Here is a 25884-nt window from a genome sequence, read left to right as displayed (position 1 = left end):
GAAATTATTAACAAATAAAACACCTAGCATAGGAAAACTCATTGCATATACACTAAACCTAAGGCATGGTTCTCTGGCAAATTGGCAGAAAAGAGCATGGATGTCCAGGCTTCCAAAAATTAGCATAAATTAAGAATGCAAAACACAGCCATCACATAGGTGATTGCGAAGAACTGCTTGCTTCTGCATCAAGTTCCTTTAAGTCCCATTGTACATAGCCTTGGACGTTGTATGCAAATAAATGCATTAATATTTTTCATTGATACATTTTTCACAACAGAATTTCAAGATAGCAAGCCAAATCCAATTAAAATTTAAGACATTTACAACACATAGGATTTTCTTAATAATAGACAGTGCTTGTAATCCACTGAAACAAAGCAAAAACTCCCAAGTTTGCATTTTCATGTGTGCTGGATTGAAACTGATTCACTAGCAGAGCCTGGATGAAGGTCTTCAAGGCACCTGTCTGAACCCACAATATTTCTCTGAGTGTATCTAATTCACTCATTTCCTACTGACTGAGGTTAGCAAGTTCTAGTGTGACATTTCCTGTTTTCTCTAAATTAATTACAACAACTCCGGTCAACAATTCCAAGAAACTTAGGTAGTTTTGCCAGTTTTCAAAACTCATCTATACAGACAGGTTTGTCTTTAATTTAACAACATGAACATGCAATATGAAGATTGTCCACACATCCACCACTTTGGTACAAAGGGTTATTCCCAGTGTCAGAGGAGCAGTTGTTGGCTTCATATTGAATACTGCCTCCTTTCACCCCTGTGGACTTTCATGATTCAGTTTCTTATAGACTAATGAGGCAATTATTTGAACATGAACAACTACTTATCACAGAATCTATTATTAAAAAGGAAAAAAGTTTTCAACACACACTACTTTAGTTTATACATGGTATGGAGCTCCTGTTAAAAAAACTCAAGGTGACTTGAACCTAAGCAAATTTCCAGTCCCATGATACTTGTAGAACAGCACAGAAGTTTCTTTGTATCTGCAATAATTTGGGCAAAGTGCTGATTCAAAAGAAGTCAATAAGCATTTTGCTATTGATTTCAACAGAGAAAATATTTCATTGTGATGGTTTATTGGTGATAGAATTGCAGAACATTAATATTTAGAAAGATATAAAATATCCACATAATTGCACAGAACAAACTATAAAGTAAAAACATTTATTTCAGTGTTAAAGAATTTCAATATAACATTCATTTCTACGTAGCATTTAACTGCAGAAGACTAAACTGGCTATTTAGATTAAAAAAAAACCTCCAAGCTTTCAACATAAAAGAAAAGGTTCTGCAAAATAACCTCAGGCAAGAGATTCAGCAGGTAACCTGTCAGCCACATTTCTGGAGGTCAGAAATGCCTCTCTCCCAAGGTCCTTATAAATTGACCTGGAGAGAGAATTATTTAGTGAACCAAAATATGGCTTATACTAAGCAATTAAACAAGAAAAAACAAGTAGGGGAAGCTTCATGACATCCTCATAGTAGTGCTCCACATCCAGTCTGGTAGCACATATTCAGCATCTGAATTTTCTCTAAGATGAACTATTTGTCCTGCACCTCACCAGAATAGCTTTTTTTAGAATGTATTTTTCATCATGAGCCAAGTATTACTTGCTTATTCCAAAAGGCAACTAACAGATGAAGCCCTGACTTTTACTGCAGTGTCTGTCTCAACAAAGAACTGTATGTAATGTGTGTGCTCACTCTTCTCAAAGATTACGAAGGGAAGAAGACCTGATCACATATCAGGAAGAGAACAGTCACAGTCCTCCAAGTACTACCTCTTCAGTCTCTCAAATTCTGCTAGTAGGAGGTAAGTTTCTGTCAATTCAATCTAAGCACATCTCTTTTTCCCTTCCTCTTTACATCTTGCTAACTCCAAAGAATGTGATCTAGTATATGCACCATGTAAATGATGTGGGGGTGTTCCAGTGTGACACAAAGACAGCTCAGGTATGACTGCACAGCAGACTCTTAAATCTTGCAATGTACCAATCAGAATCCACTAGTTGTTTATTTTTTCTATAATGACCAACAACTGAAAATTTTTATTCTTGTGACAATACTTACAGCATTTTCACATCTCTTGACACACACCTGAATCATCTGCAGTCAAATTTTATTCTATCACTTCATGAAATGCTCTGGACTAAGGAAGAATTACTTTGCAGTTGAAAGCCACCTTTTCACTTACTCAAAGACAGACACTATTAATGACACTACAGTTAAATGTTGATGTAGAGGTTATGACTTAGAATGGTTCCTTTAAATCTCTCCCTAAGAGAGCTGCCTTCCAAGACATACTCTAAGTTTTAAGCACACTACCCTGAAAGTACCACCTTGAATGCAGTTTAATAGGTATAAATTTGTACAGCAGCTTTTTGAAAACTGAAAGCTTAATGTTTACAATACCCTGCAGCTAAGAGTTCCACAGCTGTCTAACACGTAGAAACCTCTTACTTGAAATGTCACCTTCAAATTTCATTTAAACAACTGCACTACACTCAAATCAGGTTGCTATCATTTTTTCTACAGAAGGTTTTAAAGCTACATAAAGATCACCCATGTCATCTCCTGAGCTTTTTCCAGATTATATTTCAGCTGTGCATGAAAGACAGAATTTACAGCACTGAAAGTTCTTTTCTCTCATAGTAATTTTAAACACTGTTTACACTGTGTAGTCTTTTGTCCAGTGAGTGTTTATTTATGTTTGATTAAGCTATTCTAACCAAAAGACCTTGCTCCTGAACAGAAACAGTCTGCCAAGAGCCAATCATTTTACAGGCATTTTACTTTTACAGGAGAATATATATGACCTGTTTTTTCATTTAACATCACTTTACAGTTTTTTCCTACAGAGCAACTAAAGGCAGATAACACTCTTGTGCACAGTTCTTTTGCACAGCACTCCATATATACTTCTTTGCAGCTGGCCCTCCTGTTTATCCTTTCAAACAACTTAAGGGCAACAGCAAACTGTCAAGCTCTTGGAAAGGGATGGACAGTAAATAGTAAAGATCATATAATAAACCCCTGTGATACAGCACTGATTTTCTTTCACCTTGAAAAGGAATAATTTACACCTGTCACTTCCTTATTCAGTCATGAAAAGAACTTATTTGACTTCATTCTGTAACTTCTTCAAATCTATTTGATGACAAAACTGCTTTCAGTTCAAGTGGACTGTCAGCAGTAGCACTCTCATTCCTGTTGATGTCTTCAAGGAATTTCAGTAGATATATGAAGTAAGACTTCTTTCTATTGCTATGCTTCCTTCTCCAAAGTGTCATATCTAATCATCCATCTGTTTGCCCAATACAGAAATAATGCTTACAAGTTTTATGTTTCCAAGATCTCAAGAGCCATGATAAAAATAAAACCTGCCCAGTTCACAGTTTTATCCAAATCAAGGATTGCAGAAGCATAGTTTCCCCTGCTCATGTACATCACCTGCCCTGTGCTCTTGCTTTATGATCCCTACAATCCACTAATGCACACACCAGTAAAAACATCCCATACATCCAGTGTCTGCACCCTGATATATTATTTCCTACAGTATCAATCTGCCAGCTATGCCCAGCATCTGAGACAAGCTGCTTTGTCAGGCCCAGGCATTATCATACTGCCAGTGGGGTCTCCTTTAGCAGAGGGAAAACTAGCTGCTCTGTTCCATTTCCAAGGTCCTTCCCCATTGGTACAAATTCTCATTCTTCCTTTATGTATATTTTCAGACTGATTCCTCATTTTATTGTAAACATCTCTTTGTAATTTCCCGATTACTGTTTAATCCATCTGATGGTTACTACACTCTTTAACAAAATGTTAGTGCAAATACCTTCTGACTCAGCTTTGGTACTCCATTCACAAAAATTATTCACACATGTATTCCTATCTTAGCAATTGTTATCTAGAGCATTTTGTTTGGTGTGGGCCTTGCAAACACCCACACACCTTCTTTAAAAGCTGACATCACATTAACCACACTCCCTGTACTCCAGGAAAAAATCTACCTCCTGCATTATCTGAAATTCTTTTAATGATATAGAACATTAATATAAAAAATATATATTTATTTATACAAAATATAGGTAAAAACCTTCTAAGTAGTCAGCAAATTTATAATTCATTCAATGTGTACTGTCATTACACACAATGTAACTTAAAGAAGTATAATGCAGTACTTCAACTCTTGCAACAAGCTTTACCTGGACTCACTACTCTTGGCAACATACAGCTGTGTTATCTTAAATTTTCTCATCCTGTCTCTCCCTTTTGAAAGCTCACATTGTCCACTGCCTTTCAGTGCAAACCAAGCTATCTTACATTCTTACTTTGAAAGTCAACTCAATATAAATGAAGCACTCACTACATATCTCTGATATATTGTACATGCTCTTCAAACTGCTTCCAAAGAAAACATGTTACCTTTAAAAATTAAAGATTTTATTTAAATTCTGCTAAGTATATCATAAGGAAACTTATTACCTATGAAATGTAATTCCTCGCCCAAAAGCCCTTTAGCTCAAGAATGGTTTTCCCCTCCGACAATTTTTCTTTAGCTTTTAATAGTTTTCAAGGAGTCCCAGGGTTATCAAGAACAGGAAATGGTTGTATATAACCCACCTTCCTAAGAATGGTAGTAAAGAAAAGTCAGCTTGGTTTGTTTGCTGCAGATCTTTGTTAAAGATCTGAAAGAAGCACATCACTCTTTTACCCAAAAGCAAAAAAAAAACCTCCAAATCACCGGAACGAATCTAAAGATCCAACAAACCAATAGCACAAAAATAGAATCCAACCCTAGAACTAAGGTGACAGAACCCTGAATGTTCAGACTCTTACCAGAACATGAGAAACCAAAAAAGCTTTAGACCTTGCAGCTCTCAGATGTAACTTGCATTCTTTACAGCAAAAAAAAAAATACTTCAGAAAATTTTTATTTTCTTTCAATAGTATCTTCATATATGTGGGAAACAGTTGCATGTATGTGAATATGGAATGCTTCCATATTTTTAAAGTTTCTATAGGTAGTCTTAATTATTATTCTTAATTTGTTTATTAATCATTCTAAGAAATGCTTTAGTGATCAGATACATTTTTTTCCCCCACCCTCATATCCAATCCTTCCACTCAGTCATATATTTCTTGACCTAGGGACAAAGAATATACAATCAAAATACGTGTTACAAGGTAGTAAAAAAGTATCTTTCAAACCCATGAACAACTCTGGAAATTAAAAAATATAAATATCCAGACAGTTATCACAAAACATAAATACTTCATAGCAATTTTTCATCAGTAACTTTAGGTTTAACTCTGTTGTCACAGTCACAGATTAGTGATCGAAAATAAATTCCTATTCTTTTTACCTGCTCTGGGACAGCATCCAATAATCCTTAAGCAGAGGTCACCAGTTTTGTGCAACATCACTGACTTAATACTGGTGCTTGCTATCAGTATTCATACAATTTCTCCTTTTTATGTTAAATGAGGAAATCTCATACATTAGAGAGCCAAAGCTATAATATTTAACAAGACCATCTACCATCAAGAATGAAGAAGGTTATTTTTCCCCATGTTGAATGACATGACTTATTTTGCAATGTTTGCTATAAAATACTTGCTAGTGCCATTCTTTAATCTGTGCCATCAACTCCATATCTCACTTTCAGAAAATACTGATCAGTATCATTGAAAAAGATTGATGCTATGCTTCTGGAAGGAGGTAATTCCAGACATTTCAGTATATTTCAGTCTCATCCTCATAGAAATTCAAGATTCATGACACAGGTCCCTTGATTTTTATTTATGATGTCCTTCAAAACAGGTAAGCTTGTTAACAAAATCTAAGAACAACTTCAAATATTGATGCAAATTGTTTAGCTATCCTAAGGACATAATTTTATTTTTAAAAGTTAGCCTGTGATATCATAAGTAAAAACATTACCAGTAAACCTGTGTTCTTGTCAGAGCATTTTGAATAAAGTTCCTTAACTTCCCTATGTTCCTGGCATTTTGAAGACAGTCTTAAGCATACACATTGAAAAAAAACTATTACCTCCTACAGCAGAAAAGCTGAACTGAACCACTACTATCTGAATTAGTCTGGTAGATGACAGTCTTCAGACACTTCTTTGAAGAAGACTGTACATTATCATTACACAAATTAAGGAATTGAAATAAAAGTTGGATAAATGAATTATTTTTCATCAGTCTTGTTTCTACATTTTTACTTCTTTCAATTGTTTCTATACTTCCTGTTTACATTTTGGATCCTCTTAGAACTAGAAAAACTACTAGGATTCAACCTGCAAAGAATCAAAAAAGAAAAATATAAATGTATATATTTGAAAATAATACCAGTTTAGGTATAGGATTTTAATGTTTTATATTTTTTTTTCTTTTTTAATTCAATTAATTACTCTACTGGGAACAGGAAAATTGAAAAAGAATGCACTTAAGCACTGTTTCAACCATTTTTGCTTTCTTGAAGGCAGGTAGATTGGCAGGAGAAGAGATAAGGCAACTAAGAACAATGAAGTGGAAGTAAGACAAAATTTAGACCTCATTCTGCAAGATGAATACTATAGTCTAACCTCTCATGTAGTATAAAATATATATTATAGCTATGTACCTTGCCAAAAAATCAATAATACTCTGACATGGAAGTTTTCAACTGGCAGAGTTGTTAGCAAAATATCCAAAGCTGATGTAAAGACCATCGAATTAATGTGGAATCTTCTTGTCATAAACAATATGTTTGTTATCAGCCTCTTGAGTGATGCTAACAGGGAAACACAGCCAACTTTATAAGATACAGGATACAGTTAACACCAAACAAAGAACTATATTCTTTAATAAATAGTTCCAACAATCACAAAATATGGACAATTTTTTTGTGATACTAACAATGAAGGGTCTGGCTTTAAGCGGAGCCACAATTCTGCCTACACAGAATTCTCTAGGCACTTAGCATATTTGATGATTTTTTTTTATTTTGTCATAATGACTTCTTAGACATTAAGGGCTATTTTCATATTTCTCAAATATTTTTGATTACTGGTGAACCCATAACTCCTGTCAACCTTTATTTGCTAACCTGTACATTAGAAGACCAGGCATAAGAATTTCACTCAAGTAAAACACAAATATTACTTCAGAATACCTAAATGCAGCAATGATTCGCAAGACTACCTACATCTTCCAGTTGTGATAACACATTATCTCAACTCATTATCAGAAATTATCTCAAATAATTAAGTGACATATTGCTAACAATCACCTATACAGTCAATGAAAATGAAAAGAAAGCCTTTCTAGTTCTCAACATTCCACTTTGATTCATTTCAGTGTAAATATGAACAATTTTGAAGTGGGCCACATGTAAAAGTTTAGCACAATTGTACTGCCATGCAAAATTGGCACAATACTTTTGAATGCACTGAGATTTCGCACATTAGCTAACCCATAGAAAAAAAATTACAATATTTAAGAAATAAAAGTAACAAGCCCATGAACAGCAGCTCAAACCAATTCACAAAGAGAGGAGTTTAATGAGTTTTATAAAAAAAAACCCCAACAACATTAAAATTCATACTATGGGGGTCATAAATAGCTTGTAATGGTATTTGTTTATTTTACAATGTGGTAGCTTTTAGTCTGTATTTTACATTCCAGTGCCAAACTCTGAAGTTCCAACCAGCTGACAATTCAACACATATCCCAGAAAGAAATGCAATTTTTATTTTTTTTTGTTAGCAGAAAATGGTCCTTAAAATCTCTGAAAGACACGAGAGTGGAATTTCATACTGTATCAGGACCGGCAGAAACATGTAGAATTTAGTTTCACAGTCTGACATATTTATCATTACACTAATATCTAAACTGTATTAAAACCTGCATTTCAGTACATGCAATGAGAAATTGGCTACACTACAAAAGCGCCGATAATAGTGTTATCTCTTCTGTTACAGCAAATATAACCTCAAAGAGGAAGCTTCCTCTATTGACAATTCAAAGCCTTCTTGAATATTCACATTATTACCCTGACACTTGCATGACTGATAACAGACAAAGTCAGGAAAAGTTTGAAGGTCATTCTCTTGCCTCTCTTGAAACTGGTATTTTTAATATCATCCAAAAACTCTTTTCTGGCAAACTCTGTTGAGAAATGCACTACTTTTGGCTAGCTATTAAAATGCAACAATTGTATGACTCAAAGTGTTCTATTCACTTTTTTTTTAGCTTGTCAAATTAAAATAAAAACATCAGCAATAATAATAGAACTGGCTTTTAAAATGAAAAGAGGAAGCACTGCAATAAAGAAATACATCTGGACACACCAAAGTGTTTGCTAGTTCTGTTAAAAGATTGAGCTTTTAAAATTGATTATGATGAGGATCAGCTTGAATACTTATTTTTACTAAAATTTCATGAGTTGTAGAGAATTATAATAATAAAGGACAGAAAACTGTGTGAGTGTCATATATAAAAGGATACAAAATATATAGTATGATGTGTTAAATACAGCAAAAATATATTCATAGCATGTTACAAAAACAAATCATCCTAATAGCTTATTAAAAAATAATATATGACAAAGGGAGCCAGGATTCACCCACTGTAATACTTCAAAATACGGCAGAAAATCCACACTGAAATGGGTTTTATGTATAAAAGACACAATATATTTTAAAATTATTATCACACATAAATAGCATTTAGGTGTGAAGTTACTTTTATGCTTTCATAGTTGAGAAATTAATTTGATAATGAAACAAAAATTATACCAGATTTATCTCGAAACAACCTAAGATGCTAAATAGAAATATTCATTAAAATTATTGTAAATTTTATTAAGTCATTAATTACATGCAGACACCCTCCCACCCCCCCACCGCCTCATTTACAATCTCTTCTCAACACCAAAATTGCTTTACAAATTTGGAATGAAGAAAACAATTTACCCTTTGGTAGTAATTTTCTTAAACATTCATTCAAAGAGGCATTTTCACCTTAAATAGAAAATGACAAGATTGAAGAAGAAAGATTTTTCTACTTAAATAGACAAACAATGTATTTTCTCATCTGACAGACAGTCTAGCAAAGCCCTTTAGTTATGAATGCAGAGCAGGCAGTAAAGCATTTAAGTTAGGATTCTGAGGAGCCTATGAACATTCAGTCTTTTCAAGAAATAGAGAAAAGAACAGTACAGTGCTACTAAGATAAAAGTAGGCATGACCCAAAGCTCCATCTTGGCTTTATACATGTATTAGAAAGAAATATATTCTTTTAGTGTAAAATAAAAGATCTTTTCTTATGAACAGGGGTATGAGATACAAATCTGTGATTGAAATGTCTTCATGGAAGGAGAGCCTCTTGCTCAAAATCACCCTTCAGATTCAAATTTCAAAATTTGACTGGAAGAACACCACCATTACTGATATAAAAAACTTCTGTGTTGAGCTGTTGAGGACTCATAGGCTATGTTTATATTAGCAAGTAGTACACGGTAATTCTCCACACCAAATATCCCCACTATGCACATCTCAAGTGGTTCTACTTCACACTAGTTCCTCTTTGATCCAATGGACTGAACAAACCAGTAGTAGATGGGAGTTTACTGGCTGAACTCCTAGAATTCACCTTCTGGCACCATTTTATGCAAAAGGATCCTAGGCCATGTGCCCCGTGTAACGTGAACCAAAATACAGAATGTGGGAATAAAGGTGGCATGGGCTTCAAAAGAGCAACCCTTGCCTGGACTAGGAACTGGTTTGAGTGAACATTTTCAGGCTTGAGGAGGATTATGAAGCTGAGAGATAACTCAGCCCACACTCATGGAGAAGTATATCACAAAGCTGAAGAACTGAAAAGAAAAAGAACTTGTGGAAATTTTCTAGGTAGAATTGAAACAGATACTACTAACAGCAGGCCTTAATGATCAGTATGTGACACCTGGCAGATTTCATCCTCAGTTACCTACTGGTTCCACAAGAAGTGACAATATTTTAAAGACATTTTTCATAGGAAAAAAAAGGGCACTGTAAAGATACAGCAAACATAAAATAATTTCAGGTAAAATGACCTGAGTTGATTCAGTAAAATAAGCAGAAATATTAATAGTAACACATTTTAAACTAACAATTTGAGATTTTTACATTTCAAAAGAGTTCAATTAAAATGAAAAATTAATGAGAGAAATCATAAACACTAGAAAAATTTGATTATTCAAATGAGTCAGAGACTAACTGCTAAAATTTCTTGAGTTTTTTTAAAAATTTCTATCCCACATAATCTTAAAAATAAATAAAGTAGAGATCTTTCAGGGAAGGATTCCAGAACTATCTGATTAATAATCCCAAATGGAATACAATGAACAACCAGAGCTTAGAAAGAATGGAAAGATACTAACGAGCAAATACATTTCCCTCTTAAAAGGTCAGGAAGCTTGAGGATAAAATGAAAGTTGTCAGGAGGCAAACTGAGGTGGCCCCACAAAAGAAATGCAAACAGATGGCTCACATTCCACTCATTCAAGCAGAGAACAAGCAAAGAAGTTAATACACAGTAAAAAGATGGTAATAACCCAGTTTCTGAATTCTATGAATGTTCATGATGAATAAAAGGGATACAAGTGTCCATGGCTGACAGAATGCATCTATACCACATAAAAAGTTCAAGTAAAACTCAAAAGCAGAATTCCAAAACTAGTACATAAATCTTACAGCCCAATACAAATTTCACTTTTTATATGTGTATTTCAGCCAAGTCTATCTGACCACATTAGAGTAAATCTACAGAAACCAAACACATCCTGGAAAGAAGTAGGATTTCAATAACATGAAATGTTTCTGAATAAATTTTGAAATAAAAACCAATGAAACACATGAAGGAACATGAAAAATGAGAGGAAAACCAGCACACTTAATCCAAAGAGATCCAAACTCATCAAGCATAATCTCTTTCTTGAGGGAATTAATGCTCCTGACAAAATAACATGTGCTACTATTTTTCTGGACTTTGGCAATTCACTCTGTTACATGTAAAGCTGGAAAAAAAATGAGTTTGGAACAAACTCTATAAAAAGGGTGAATAACTGGCTTAATGGGAGAGAGAATCAGCTGCTTAAAAATACATAAAGGAATTCCAGATCTTGGGACAAATTTATTCAGTTTCAAGCTTATGACTTGGGTGCAAAAATCATTACTAATGAATTAATTCAGTTGAGGCCAGAAAACAGCTGAAAAAAAAAATCAACACTACATTACATGGGAAGAACTGCAAGTTACATGCTTCAAAAGTCAGATGGATTTCCATAAATTATGTTCTTGGTTTATGAAAAGAACTCAGGAAAAAAGTATGCACTGCATAACCATAGACTGAATATGATTCATTACTGTGATCTGCCTATTAAACAATTAGGTCAAAATCAAGGTACAAAGCACCTTGGATCTGCAATCCACCTAATAATTAAAAACTTAATTTGAATACAAAAGGTGGTATATACAAAAGCACTATAAAACAAGTCTGGGAGCAAAATCTTAATTAAAGTCAAAGATTTTGGTAAGATACATTTGCCCATGACTGGACAATGTACAAGGGCTCTCCCACTATGGTGTAGTCATGTGCTGTGAGTTAAGCATTAGAATTATTTTCTGGATCAGAGCTATATAAAATGGAGTAGATGATCAGACCAAAAACCCAAATAAAATTAAGAAGGAAAACAATTCAAACTGGTATTATGCATATGGACTAAACTTGTTAACTTGGCACTTACATTAATAACCCAATGCTATATTTTTATTTAACTCTCAAAGGGAAGAAGTTCCACTGAGGACAGATTCATTAGATATATATGCAGACATGTACTTGTCACCTACACCAGTATAATCCAGGATTCTGCTGGAAGTTGTTTCTGGTTTGACTTTTTTCTTTTGTTTTGCTTTGGTTTTATTTGTTTGTTTTCCCCAGTTATCCTTTTCTTTTTCAAATTGCTGTTGTGTTTTTATTATTCCAGTTATGCTGTTTTCAAGATTCATTCTGCCCTGTGCTACCTTTTCTGTAAGGTATGTACTCCAATTTGTGCAGAAAATAATCCTGAGTAACAGTGGTTTGAATGTCTCTCTAACCTGCTTCTATGGTTTTTTTCTTCAGCTTTAAAGAGGCATGTTTGGAGGGATTTCAATTGTTCAGTAAATGAAGTTTTCCAATATTTTAGCTGGGTTCGGGAATCAGGAAATTAAGTGAACGGGAGAAAAAGCCAGGAGAAATACAAATTAAAGTCTTTGTGCTGTTCTTATTTTTGCAGTTACTCAAGTTTTGAAAAATATTTGTAGGTCTGAACTTAATCTAGTGCTTTTTAGGGGATGAGAGGACTACCAGTAGAAAGACCACAGTAAGCAATAGCTAAAGTGGCATACACATTCACATCACGTCCTTGTGGTCCTGTATTTTCCAGAGCTAATTATTAATAATGCAAGTGACCAATTATTGGGATTTTAAATGACTAACAGCATAAATTTTATTCAATTTTGACCTTAAATCAATTCTTGAAATCCATTATTAAACTGTGCAGCTGATCCAAGGCTTGTAGTGTCTGCATTTACTGCAGCATACTCCTAGTTAAATGCACATTCAGAAGGTGAAGTAGCTAACACTGATAAAAACTCTGCAGTTCCTTACAGGGCCATACAAAAGGGCTGTGAGGACTATGTCCAAATATTTCTACACATTTCCAGCATTCAATTTTGAAGCTTTGGTTTTACATACAAAGCATTTAATGGCAATATACCTACATGTCTGCTAAAGACAATCATTTTCCCCTCATTTCCAGCATTAATAACAACTTAAATGACAGCACTGGATAGGATCAGAGGGTGTTTATTCAACCATTATACCATTCATTGAAGTGTTCCCAATCAATAGACAAACCAAACAACAATAACAGAACTACACTGACTTTTTTTAAAAAAATTACTCTGATATTTAGCCACAGAGAAGACTGTGGAACTGTTCCTACTTTTATATATCTAACAGGAATTACTCCAATTAACATGAATAATGGAAGGCATATTTTCTTTGAAATGTATTTTAGAACAGCAATTATACAAAAAACCCCATAAGCCAAATTATTCTGTCATTCCATTGTCCCATATTAAAAGTGTAAGGGGATGGTAAATGCAGGCAACTTCCCTCTTTTAAATGGTAATGCTGTTTTCTCTCCATGTAGAGCATTTTGCTATGTCAAATAACCTCAGGACCTGTGAACATGATGGAGATTATTTCATGCTTTTGTTTACTGCTCAAAAGCTAGACTTGCAAGACTGTCAGTAAAGAATTCTTCTTAATTTGCAATGTACCTAAAGTTAAAGTGCTCCAGCCTTTAACAGCTTTAGTATAAATACTAATGGTAGACTTTTACATGGAACAGTGAAAAATGTCACCTTTTTTCATTACAAACGTACAAAAGAACTACAGACTATTTCTAAAATATAGGAAAGTTGGATTCTGTGAGTATTGAATGCTAAAATGATGCACATTAACTCTGCTTCTCAGCTTCTGTACATAATATTAGCTTGCCTCAAGATGCCTTTAAAATCTTCAAAGAGATCAATCTCAGTTGAGTTGTGCACAAGCAAACTCTTCCACGATGGGCTACAGTTTTGCAATGGCTTTTTAAGTGACAGAGAGATGTGTACCTGTCTAAAGGGTAGTGAAAACCAAAAATAATTCCTTGTTCTGAAGCTTGGGTAAAGCCTACTCCTTTTGTCTTCGTCAGCAGTGTGGACATAGAGTGTGAATCCTAACCAGAAAACAGGATAGAAGTTAAATTATCTCCTCCTCATCCTCCAAGAGTATGGACAAAGCAGTTGGAAGACAGTAATTCCCTTATAAACATTTCTGGTGACTTTTTTTGATAAATACAGCTTTTTATTTCCATAGGCACAGCAAGACAATTCATGTTATAGCCATGTAAGCTGTTCTTGTGAGAAAGATCTAATTGGAGACAACATAAAAATAATTAAATAAATCGAACTTTTCACCCAATAGTTTACAACAGAATTCCAATAATTTAGTTTGCACTTGTCCTCTGGACATAACAGAATGGCAGAAAGGTTTTATATTACTAACACACATTGTAGGGCATTTCTGATGACAAAAGCATTGCAGAATCTGCAAAACAGTTTTTCTATTTCCAAGGTATTTTACAAGGATTATTGAGAAGACAAAAGTATACATATACATTCAAATTCTTTCTTAATGACATTACATTAAACCATTACATTAAACAAGTACAATAGCAACCAAAGAACATTAAATAAAGAAACTATAAATTAGCCTGAAAAAAATCAGAAAATAAGGTCCTTAGTTCTCAAAGATTCTCACTGTTCTAAAGCTAGACAAGTTTCATTTCTGCTATTGAAGCATTACTGTGTCAAAAGAAAAATGAAAACACACACGTTCCTTCAAGTTGATTTTCAGGAGTTGCTTTGCACACATCTACTGTTATAAAAATCAGTGGTAATTTTACCACTGCCTTCAAAAAATCCAAAAACCCAACCCCCTCCCAGCCCAAACCCAACCAACCAACAACAAAAATGTTTAACCCAGCAGTCAACCCTTGCCTTTAGCTTTTTTGCACCTACTCTCACATTATGCTCGTATCTATAACCTTCCCAAGAACCAGTTTATTCTATTTTAATTTTAGTATAGCAATAGGTTTTGCCTATCTGAGCACACTATCTAAAATCAAAACTGGTTCCTCAGCTACTGGGGTTCAGACACTGTTTAATCTTTATGTAATATTGCTGCTAGGCAGTGAGGAATTAAAAATCAAAATACCAAGAACAGGACACTTTTAAGTCTCCAGCTGAACAGAATAACAGTAGTGTTAGCATCATTAACCTTGAGAATGTTCATAATGCTTCAAAAGAATATGTAAGGACAATAATGAAAGCAGATGTGTGTCCCTGACATATCTGTCCTTGACTACATTATCTGCAAGATCTGTGTGGCAACATCTATAAATAAAATTAAAAAATCTTATGAATTATTCAAAGACCAGAAAAACAAAAAAACACATATGACCTGACATTTAACATCCAGGAACTCAGAAATATTTGATATCTAAAAGGTAGGATATATAGTACCACACTACTCTCTTTCAGAGCCTCAGAAGAACAAACTGCATGTACAACAAAACTTTCTAGTTTACCTTTTCATTTAGTCCTTATGTCTTCTTCTACTGCATCTTCCTTCAGGAATAGTCAGTTAACATGAAAGGCTAGCCAAAGAAAGGAATTAATGCTGGCACCAGAGCCGGACAAAAAAATATGTCAGAATATAGAAAGGAATTAATGCTGGCACCAGAGCTGGACAAAAAAATATGCCAGAATATTTTTTTTGCCATGAAAACATACAAAAAGCATTTTATATTTAATAAAATATCAAGTAGCAAATAACTATTGCCTTGCAGGTTAAAAAAAATAAATCAGAAGTTCTTTATGCTCAATAAAAAATAACCATCACAAAAAAGAATAACCACAATAAAATAGTATCTCTCTGAATCAGAGCTTATGGGTGAATTAGCCCATGAAGGACTGTCTGCAGTATGCTGCTTCATTTGCATTAACACACTCAAATGCAGGTTCCTTCTCTTGACATTCTTCACAGGCTTAAAAGAAATCTAATCTGTTACACAGGAATGACAGCATTAGAACTTACTAGCAAAACATACATGGAAAGGCAGGAAAGAGGTCACCAACATAAAAATACACCTGGTCTATCGTTCTAGAAGGCTCTGCAGGATAAAATCTTTTGATACTTAGTAGTTCACAGTACAATTCCCAACTACTGAAATTTTACTTCAGCAAAAGAAACATCTGCACCTTTGTATTATAGACAAAGATTATTGACAAAATAATAAATCAAAAATAGTGAAAGATGGTGTTGTGCAATATGGCAAATATGGTCCTTTCCCCTCTTCGCCTTTCCCCACTCTTAAAGTTGTAAGATTTTAGAGGAAAACAAATATACTTAAGCTGTTGAACAGCTGCAGCAAGAATGTCTGCACAGCTCAATTCAGAGAGCAGAATATATACAGAGAAAAATCTCTGACTATTCCAGGCTTAATGTTTTCATGTTTCCAGTGTGGATATTGTACTGATATCATAAAAATGCCAGAAGCTCTGAAAAGCTGTACTGTTGAGCTACATCTAAATTTTATTAAAGTCAATGTTAAATTCTAATTAAGAACTCAGCTAAACCAGCTTTTACTCAAGAGAAAGATAAAATTTACCTTGACTGTTCTTGAGGGAAATTAAGAACAAAAGATAAAAACGAACTAAAATGTAAAATTATAAGAATTCTGTGGGTGGACAAACACTGGAACAGGGTGGGGAACCTCTAAGCATGGAGACATTCAAAATTCTCTTGGACAAATTCTTGAGCAACCTGACCACCTTTGCACAAGCAGTTGTACTAGATAATCTTCAAAGTTACCTTCCAATTAAAATTATTTTAATAGAGAAGGCTCTTACCTTTTCACATCTACCCAACCCATAAATTCTGGGAAGACAGAAAAACTAGGTTCCTGCCTGGCATTCAAACTGAATTTATGGAAATGGCTCTTGTTCTACTAGTAACAGAACAACATGAAATGTTTTTGCCCATGTGTCATTCTCCTTTTCTGACTTACAGTACATTTTACCATAATGCATTATCATTCTGTCTTCAGACCTCATAAATTCACATATTTGAGGTCTCCCTGATTTAAAAAGACATAAAAAGAGCTGTTCTGCAGAAAACAGTTCTTTCAAATGAAACTAAATTGCTTCTAGGAGCATGTATACCCTTAGCAAAAGGAAGATAAGGAGTGGGGGAGACAAGGGTTGTTTATTACTTGAAAGTGGTATCAGTCAATTAAAATTGGATTTCTGTTGTTACAAGAGGCAATTAAAATCCAGCAGATTTTGGTTTTATTTGTTTTTTTTCTTAAAATTATTTTATTGTTTTTTATCAGTCTACTTGCTGCATGATTACTTGTCTAAAATCCTGTTTTACTTGATGAGAACATGCAGCACTTGCAACACAATGGTACTATGTGTATTTTTACAGCATGTATGCATCCAAAATTGACCATTTTAAGAACAAAGAGGTTCTAATGCCTCATCTCAGCGACCCTTCTGTAATGACTATTTTCCTACCTCCTTTTCTTCCCACAATAAAAAAAAGAATACAAAATACTGTGTAAGGTTTCCATTTTCTAATATCACAAGGTAAAAACATATATTATACAGAATGCCAGTTAAAATCAGCCTTGCAGTCTTCAAAATTAGGACAGATGTCTTACACAGGTTGATAATTTTCCCAAGAGGAGTTTAGATATGAAGCTGCCCAGTTATTAATGTGCTGATCTGTTAACAGAATTAATATTGTTTTATACTAGTTCTGTACCTTACACTGCCAGTTATTAACTTTTTTGACTAAATCATGACAGACGATTAATTTAAAGGCTTGAGAAACTCTTTACCACTTGTAATTTTTGAATAGACTTACTGCTTTGATATCCACAGGAAAGCAATTTCATTAAAAACAGTCATAACATAAATCATGCATGACTCACTTCTATCCAGCATATTAATATAAATAATTGGCTATTCCAATAAAATATTAAGAAGTCTTTTCAACAGTAGTATGGTTGTGATTAGTGTTGACAGATGCACCAAAATATTGCTGTGGTAAAAGTCACACAAACCTGGATACCTTAGGTTAGGTACTGATAGAATTACCTGTATGACTTTTTTTAGCCAAAAGGAAGGCAAATATACAATAATATATAACACAGTAAAGTGTTTTTGTATATATTGCAACTGTTACCCAACAATGTGGCCACTTTCAGAAACATCAGGCATTACAAAGACAATTTTGGCAAACTGTACTTCAAATGTGCTTCCAGATACGTTGAAGGCAAAAGGACAATGTATTTACTGTGACTTACTGAGCTTGAAAGGGAGAGTCATTCTATAAAACTGTTTCAAGAAACAGTTCCATATATTTTAGCCTCCTCTGAAAAAATTCATATCAGAAACCACAGAAGAATTAACCTAACTGGGTGACATTTTACCCTGCTTAGCAGTAGAGGACTAACATGAACTAAGAATCCCAATATTCATAACATAAATCTTTCAGAGTACCTTAATTTTGCATTAACAAATGCAAAAATTATACTAGCAAATACATTTTTCATTTAAATTCAGAAACATACATATTACCACGTGTCAGTACCAGCAAGAAAACTGGTATTTTAGAGACTCTTCCTGAATAAAGATCAGTGGTTACAAAACTGTGAAAGGTAAATAGGCAGTAGAAAAGGATGAAAAAATGCTACAACTGAGCAAATATTTATATTTGATATTATATTACAAAGTGGTCTATTTAAAAGATCTACTAAAATATAAATTGTTTCCTAATGACATAATCTGTGTTATGCTTGAGCAATTTTAACAACTTTTAAAATATAAACCAAAAAAAATTCCAATTAACATAGTGGCAAATATGACCATTGTCCATTTCACAAAGCATCAGCTTATGTATGAAAACTATATCATATCTGATAATAAAAAAATCTAGTATTTCCCTCTTCACACAAAACCTTTTTCAACTTCTAATAATTTCTTTGCAGAGAAGGACATAAAATTATGAGCTTTGGAAACCATGTTAATTCAGTATTTTAGATGAAGTTTGTCCTTTGCCCTGTTGTCATTTACAGAAAACTTTCAGCCTTTTAAAGATGCAGTCTTGAGCATATTGAACAATAAAAACTGTAAAATTTGTATGCCAAAAAAAAAAAAAAAGGCTGCTAATCTATGGACAGACATACACAAATGCTTTTGTATCCATTGTTGCTATTTGATTAAAAGCTGATGAAATCTTATGAGTCAATAAGGGCCTAATCCTAACAAAATTATTTGGCAAAAGATGGAGAACTTCAGAAATGTAACAGAGATAAAGTATGTGTCAAGATAGAAGACTAGCACCAGTTTCATCAGCCCAAATCAGAACTGAAATATCAAACAATGCTGCTTTCATGTGAACCCAAAACCTGAATTTAGCTGATGGCAACACGGAATAAAGAAGTAACTGCAACAACCTCAATCAGAGAGCACATCAGCTTCACAGAATAAACCACACAGAAATACAAAAATACGGTTTAAAAGCTTCAAAGGATACAATCATAGAATTAAGGTAGTTTAGGTAATCAAGCAAAGAATGATAAATGCAGTGCACAACCCAAAAATCTTAAGAACTGGTAGTATTACTTGCATAAGATACTGGTAAGCAGTATTGTCTAAGCAAACAGATGTCTTTTCACATCTTTTGAAAAAAATAGGAATTTAAGGAAAAGAAATTGTCATCTAAAGTTACAATGGGAATAAAGCATGCAATAGGAGATATTTAAGGCAAGGAACAGTTTCTGAAGGCAGAGTACTACCACTTTCCAAATCATATCATTCATATCAAAGGCATATCAGGCTCTACAGCTAGTACAGAACTGAACCAGCAACTCTGATGAAGTAAGCCCTGAATCAGTAATTTTGAACCTAACAATAAAAACTATCAAGCTTGGTGAGCTATTTGATGCCTCCACTTAAAACCGAAAATTTTTGTGGTAAGGCTGACAACAAGGTTTCAGAGTATTACATGCAAGTAATCCTTGTATAAAATTGGCATGCAAATTTGGAATTGGTACTGAATTCTAGACGTTGCAAAGAAAGTGATGAGTTAAATTTCATCCAGATGTGAAGACAGCAGTTGCTGACTTAATTCTGAAAGTGTTACAGTGAATTACCATGGTTGAATAAATATCACAGAAGTGTTGTATAAGCACTTTTATAACTTGCAATTCACAGAAACCAAGATAAGTACTAGAAAAATGAAACAGGAAAATGTTCAATAGTGTTATTTGAAAAAAAACAGCCCACAATGTAAAATCAGTAAAGGTTTCTAGAATACTTATTAAGTTTCCAACATTTCTAAAGTTAGAGCTTTAAATTACAACTCTACTGGTCAGTGATAGTCTAATTAAAGCAGGAACTTAGTGATCTATACTTTTTTAATTCTCAGAATCTCACTGGTTTTACTTACTGACACAGACATAACTCCAAAGATGTAAGAGTACTGACAGATAGGAACAAGGAGACACAGATGAATTAGAGGCACAAATAACTTATGGGAAGTCATATAATAGAGCAAAACCAGAAATTAATGTATGTATTTTGACCAAAACAAAGGTTAGTATCTAGAATTTAAAACCACCTTTACCATTGTTTCCATTATTTAATTCTGTGTGTTAACATTCCCAAACTAGTAGCTTTTCAAACAGTCAGGATACGAGTTCAGACTCTGAAAACTTAGACAAGCTGGCACTAATTCAGGAATATTTTAAAATTATTTAATGTAGGGTATACTTCAGAAACAGTTCTATAAGATGGGCAATGTGTACAAAACTGGATATGGTAAACAATAATTTGCCACAAAACTGTGCTTGTTCTATGCAGTATTTCTCCTTTCTGTCACTCCATAGGAAAGCGTCATAAATTTAGTTCCACAATGCAGTAATGAAAAATTCTAAATTTTCATAAAGTGTTTTACAGAGATCATTACATCATCAATTCTACATCTGCATAACAAAGTTCACAGATTAAACTGTCATTTTATGACATCAATGTGCTGCTTCATTCCTGAGAAAAAGCATATATCTAAGTAAAACCATCAGTTTTTCCTACTCCAATTAAGACAGGATATAAAGGGGGCTTCAAATAATGTTTTTCTTTAAGACACAAGACAGTTTCCTTTAGTGATAGCCAAAGCTGAAAATAGCTCAACAGGCCACTAGTTATGACAAAGCTTCCTGAACATTAAGTTCATTACAAGGTTTGTAGATTCCATCCCAAGAAATTGCTTGAAAAGTGGTAAATAACAGAGTATAAGAAACTATCAAAGGTCCTCTTTACTTTCCCAGCAGACAAAGTTTATTTTTCTAAAACTTGATGAACATTTGCTAATTTGTGTGCAGAAATAAGCAAATAAGATAATTCCTTCAGAGGCAGGAGTACCAGGATATAACAGCAATTTTGGTACTAGTCAAAGGTAACATCTCAGTAAATCTGATAAAGAATTTAAATTGAAGGAGCAAAGATATAGGAAAAAGCATTCTATACATTTCAGTGGAAGAATTATGGGCATGGTAGAAAACAGTACAAAGCACCCAAAAAGATTTAGCATCTCCTTTTCTAACTAAAATGATCAGGAAAGGAAGATAATAGGTTACAAACCTCAAAGGTTTGTATAAATGTAGCCTGAAGGAAGAAACAAAACAAATTCATTTTTCACTATGTAAGCAAGCATGTCCCTACAATAAGACACAGTACCTGTGTCTATCTTTGGGCAGTGGAAATTTCAAGGTATGAAACATATTACAACACATTCACTACAGCTGTGAGCCTGATAGAGTGAATTTTGAAAACCATGGCCATGCATTTCATTGCTCATACCAAAGAAGGTGGCACTTTCTAAACATCTTTAATTCCAAAACACAGACTGCTTACAACTGGAGACAATAGACTCTGACACACTGTCATACAGTGCTGTGGAACTGCAATTATTTGCAAGTTGGAAGTTCATTCACTGTAGGAAGCAACTGTCTATATAATATTTCCTCTCAAAATAAAATTAAAATAATCAACTCACCACTTGTCCATTCTGAGGATTTTTATGAGCATATGGTGGTCCACGGATGTGATTCCACATCTGACCAGATGTCATAGCAAATACAACACACTAGAAAAAAATAGAAAAATAATATACACATTAATTTACCATGAGGAACTGAATTGAAAACCATTCTGCTGGTGATTCTTGTTTTATATATATAATTGTTTCCCTAACCAAACACAATATCTAAATCTATTTCAATTTTAGGATAGGGTATTCAGATGTGTTGCTCTCATAAAATTCTTAATGAATTCTGTCACTATGAAAAAGAGCTAGCTCAAGATAGATTTTCCAAATGTCATTTGAAATAATCCTATATTTATGTGCACTTGGAATTGCCACATTTATACATGTATATGGCAAAAAGCACCTGCAGCAGTAGAAGACATGCACTGCAAATGTTCTAGAAGCTGGTATTCAAGATTTATATAAACTTTCATGAAAATATTTCTGCCTCTAATCCTATACAAATGTTTAGCTTGCCTGTTTGCCTTCAGGTGTATGAAATGGTATATTAAGCCAGAGAAAAAAAATCCAGTTACTAAAAAAAACCTGTCCTATTTTATGAAATTCTCATTGTGTGTCCTACATGACTGTGACTCATTTCAGCTATGACAAATAACTGAAGTTAGGTTAGGGATGTATGACAACTGTGAAAATAGAGATAAAGTCCCATACAAAGTCATAGTGCAGAATCTACATGACAAATATCACAGTCAAATCAAGAGTCATTATGAATATCTTAAAGGGGAAAACATCTTTTGATTACCAAATGAGAAAATCAGAAATAAGAAACTTGTCTCATCTAAATATGTCTACTGTTTTATCGGTATAATCCTTACAAAAACTCTGAGATAATTTAAGTACAGTTACATATCTGCTCATTTTTACTATACATCAATATTCCCACCAGCATAGTAAAGTCATAGTGATTTAGGCAGACAGGTCATGAATGTCAAAGTTCATACCATAATAGCTAACTAAACCACAGTTCATTTTTTAATGAACTTTTTAAAAAGAGTTTTCTTTAAAGAATGTTTAGTAACACATTTGTGAAATAAATATAAGCTAGTGTAGCTCTGCATCCCTGTAAATGCAGCACTGTCACCTCTAGCAATATGAACAAATTTTGCAAGGCCTTAGGACTGAATCTTGTCAGGCTTTATTCAAATCTGTCTTGGCTTTCCTGGTTTGTTGGGGCTTTTTTGTTTGTTTGCTTGTTTGGTGGTTGTTGGGTTTTTTAAGTGGTTCAATTGAAACAGCAATTTTTCCAAAGACCAGGTGACAATGTCTAGTTTACATTTGCTTATCTTTGCATAGCATATTAATTTTCCTCTACTATGTTTAGAATAAAATATTTTATGACCAACATGATGTAGAGCAGACATGAGATGACAGCAGAGATAGCAAAAATGTAAACACAGGATGGAGTGTACCAGTATGGAATGATAAGAAAGGAGGCACAGGATTACACCGGCGATCCCAAACCTAAAAATATTACACCATAGTGAATAAAGAAACACAGACATGGGAGCTGGTCAAAAACAGTTTTAGGGCTAAGAAAGAGAGCAAAGGGCAAACATCCAACAGAATGAAGACCATCCCCATTTACCCAGTAAATTTTGATGCAAAATTCAGTTACAGATCAGTGAAGGAAACACAATGCATGAAATAGCCCCAAGTGGACCCCAGAGCAAAGAGGAAGAAAGCAGCAGCAGCATAATCCTCCCAGCAAATAATCTGGAATGCTGACAACACATCATAGTATCCAGTCACTCCAAACCAAAGCCAAAGAATGATCTCAAGATCCAGAAACAGTAGAAGAGTAACCACAACATCAGAGAAAGGGAAAAATGCTAAGAAGCATATGCAGAACAATTTTAAATGTGGCATAATTTTAATAGAAAGAAAATATACATTTTTGTATTTCGTTTAATTAGAATTTTTTCTTGTAGTGTTAAGACTTTAATTACACTAAGAACAGGTTCTTGGCTTTAATATAAAGTGTGTTTCATTTTGCCCTTAACAGGATTTTTGGAATGTAACAGTATAGTAATTAATATGACAGAGGAAGACACACTGGTAGTGACTATTAGCAAATGGATTATGTTTTAATTAATAATGTGCAACAAAATTAAAAGAGTATACAGTTGCATCACTAGAAAAGGGTAGTATACCTTCCAGACTGTTTTAGCAGAGAAATTTACACTGCAATTTTGGTGATGAATCACACAATAGATAGCTTATATGAAAGTACAAAAGTGTAGAGACTGAAAATGTGGGTTACAAAAGCGAGATGAAAGAGATATTTTGAAAGGCCAAAACCTAGCTGCAAAGTAAAACACTGAAAGCCAACAGATACATAGAGTACACAAACTGTGGCTCTCTGAAAGTGAGTTTTGTATGAAAAGTCATTTTACTCATTCTTAAATTACTGTTTGTAATTTACATTCCCAAGGGCCAAATCTGCTTCCAGATAGAAAGAGTAAAAGACCCCACCCCACTTTATATACAGACATTTATTTCACAAAAGATAGCTCTCTCAAATTACTGAAGATCTTTAATGCTTGACAATACAAATACCATACTGTGAGACAATGTAACAGCTAACCAAAAATTTTCTACAAGATACAAAAGTAGGGAGAAGAAAATATCAAGTATTAACATTACTGAAAAGGAAAGACTTTTCAATCTGGTTATTTCTCCTGAAGCCATCTTTCATGCTCTTCCAGTTCAGACTGTCAGTGACCAAGAAAACTAATTCAGTACACCACATACTGGATCTAACAGGATTATCTGCCATCATGCTCCTTTTTACAGTGTATTCCACAACTAGTTTTTCAGGGGCCAAAAAACATTCTCCAGCTTCTCCCTCGGCCTTTTCCACTCTTCATCTATTGTAAATATCTTAACAACAGAGAATTTCCATCATATTCCCTAAGCCAGCATTTTGTATGCTATAGATAGCACTTGACATTCAAGCTCCTTTTGCTGTGTTCTGTATTCTCCAATGACAATCATCTGAGTACAAAACCAAGACTGGAAATTACATACTTCCTCTGTTTGTAAAATACACTTGAAATACAAACCATTATTTGTAGAACAGATGCATACATCTATGATACATCATGCTGATACACAGCTTACCATTCCTAACAGCATAGTTTCCATATGATCCCATGCTTTGGGATTCAAGTTTCCACAACACCTGGAGTTGATTATTCCCAGGACAAAAGTTTGCCAAATTAATTTCTACAACTGAGCAGTCTGTAACATGCGATTAATGACTTCATATTTTCCTTACAGGTTTATATTGTATTTATTTCTATGAAGAATTCATATGTAGAGAAATGGCCCCTTTCCACAGTTTTCTTGGATCTTGTCAAAGTACAAAGTATGAAAATTGGAGTACAGGAGAAAATTCATGCTTTCTTTGAGTACAACCCCAGGTATCCATAGTATAGTCAGTACAGCAGTTCTACGGAGAAGAGAGCTCCTTTCTTTCTCCTTGTCAGACTCCAAGAACAGCACTAAGTGCTGCATGCCACCTGATTTATTAGAGGAGTTCAGGGTTTAGCTATTTTAAGAATTTTCAGATTTAGGTAGCTTATTCTGCATCTAAATGATAAAATCAGTGTAGATCTACACTATTGGCTGGTGTAGCACAGAGGGAAAGAACAATGATTTGCTACAACATAGCATGGTTTCAAGACCAAATGTTGACAGGATGTCTGCAGTGGCAATGAAGCTCACCCCAATTAGGTCAGTACACTGCATTTGTAGACAGGTCTGCTCAAGGATCTTGTTAACAAATTGCAAGAAGTGCTTTCTTGACAGCTTCATGCTTAGCTTCACTAAGAAGGAAATTTTCAGCTCATCTGTGGTGCATTTGTGTGTAAACCACAAGGCTTCTAAGAACAGATGCAAAGTAAATTAAGCACCAAGACTTCCAGCAGAACACTGAATTGCTAGCAAGACACAACTTTACAGGTGCATTGGTAGAATTTCTCTACTGTTCTTGGTCTTGCAAACTTTGTCAAATAATTTATTTGGGTTTAATACATCACTTTCTCAAAGGCATAA

The 25884-nt window shown here is 34.0% G+C and overlaps 1 protein-coding gene across 1 annotated transcript in view; it reads right to left on the bottom strand.

Annotated features, from left to right (window-relative positions):
- The window catches only part of TUSC3 (tumor suppressor candidate 3), a gene marked incomplete at its 5' end in the record, with an annotated part of 60498 nt that overhangs the window by 14625 nt on the left and 19989 nt on the right, over positions 1 to 25884 (bottom strand). Inside the window, one exon of the mRNA XM_009083808.1 lies at positions 21778 to 21867. Within this exon, the coding sequence (XP_009082056.1) occupies positions 21778 to 21867 (90 nt within the window). The remainder of the gene's footprint in view (positions 1 to 21777; positions 21868 to 25884) is intronic.

This window comes from Acanthisitta chloris, unplaced genomic scaffold, assembly GCF_000695815.1.
Source record: "Acanthisitta chloris isolate BGI_N310 unplaced genomic scaffold, ASM69581v1 scaffold1101, whole genome shotgun sequence".
In the NCBI taxonomy this organism is placed as follows: Eukaryota; Metazoa; Chordata; class Aves; order Passeriformes; family Acanthisittidae; genus Acanthisitta; species Acanthisitta chloris.
Note: the sequence above shows the minus strand (reverse complement) of the source record. Positions and strands in the feature narration are given on the sequence as shown.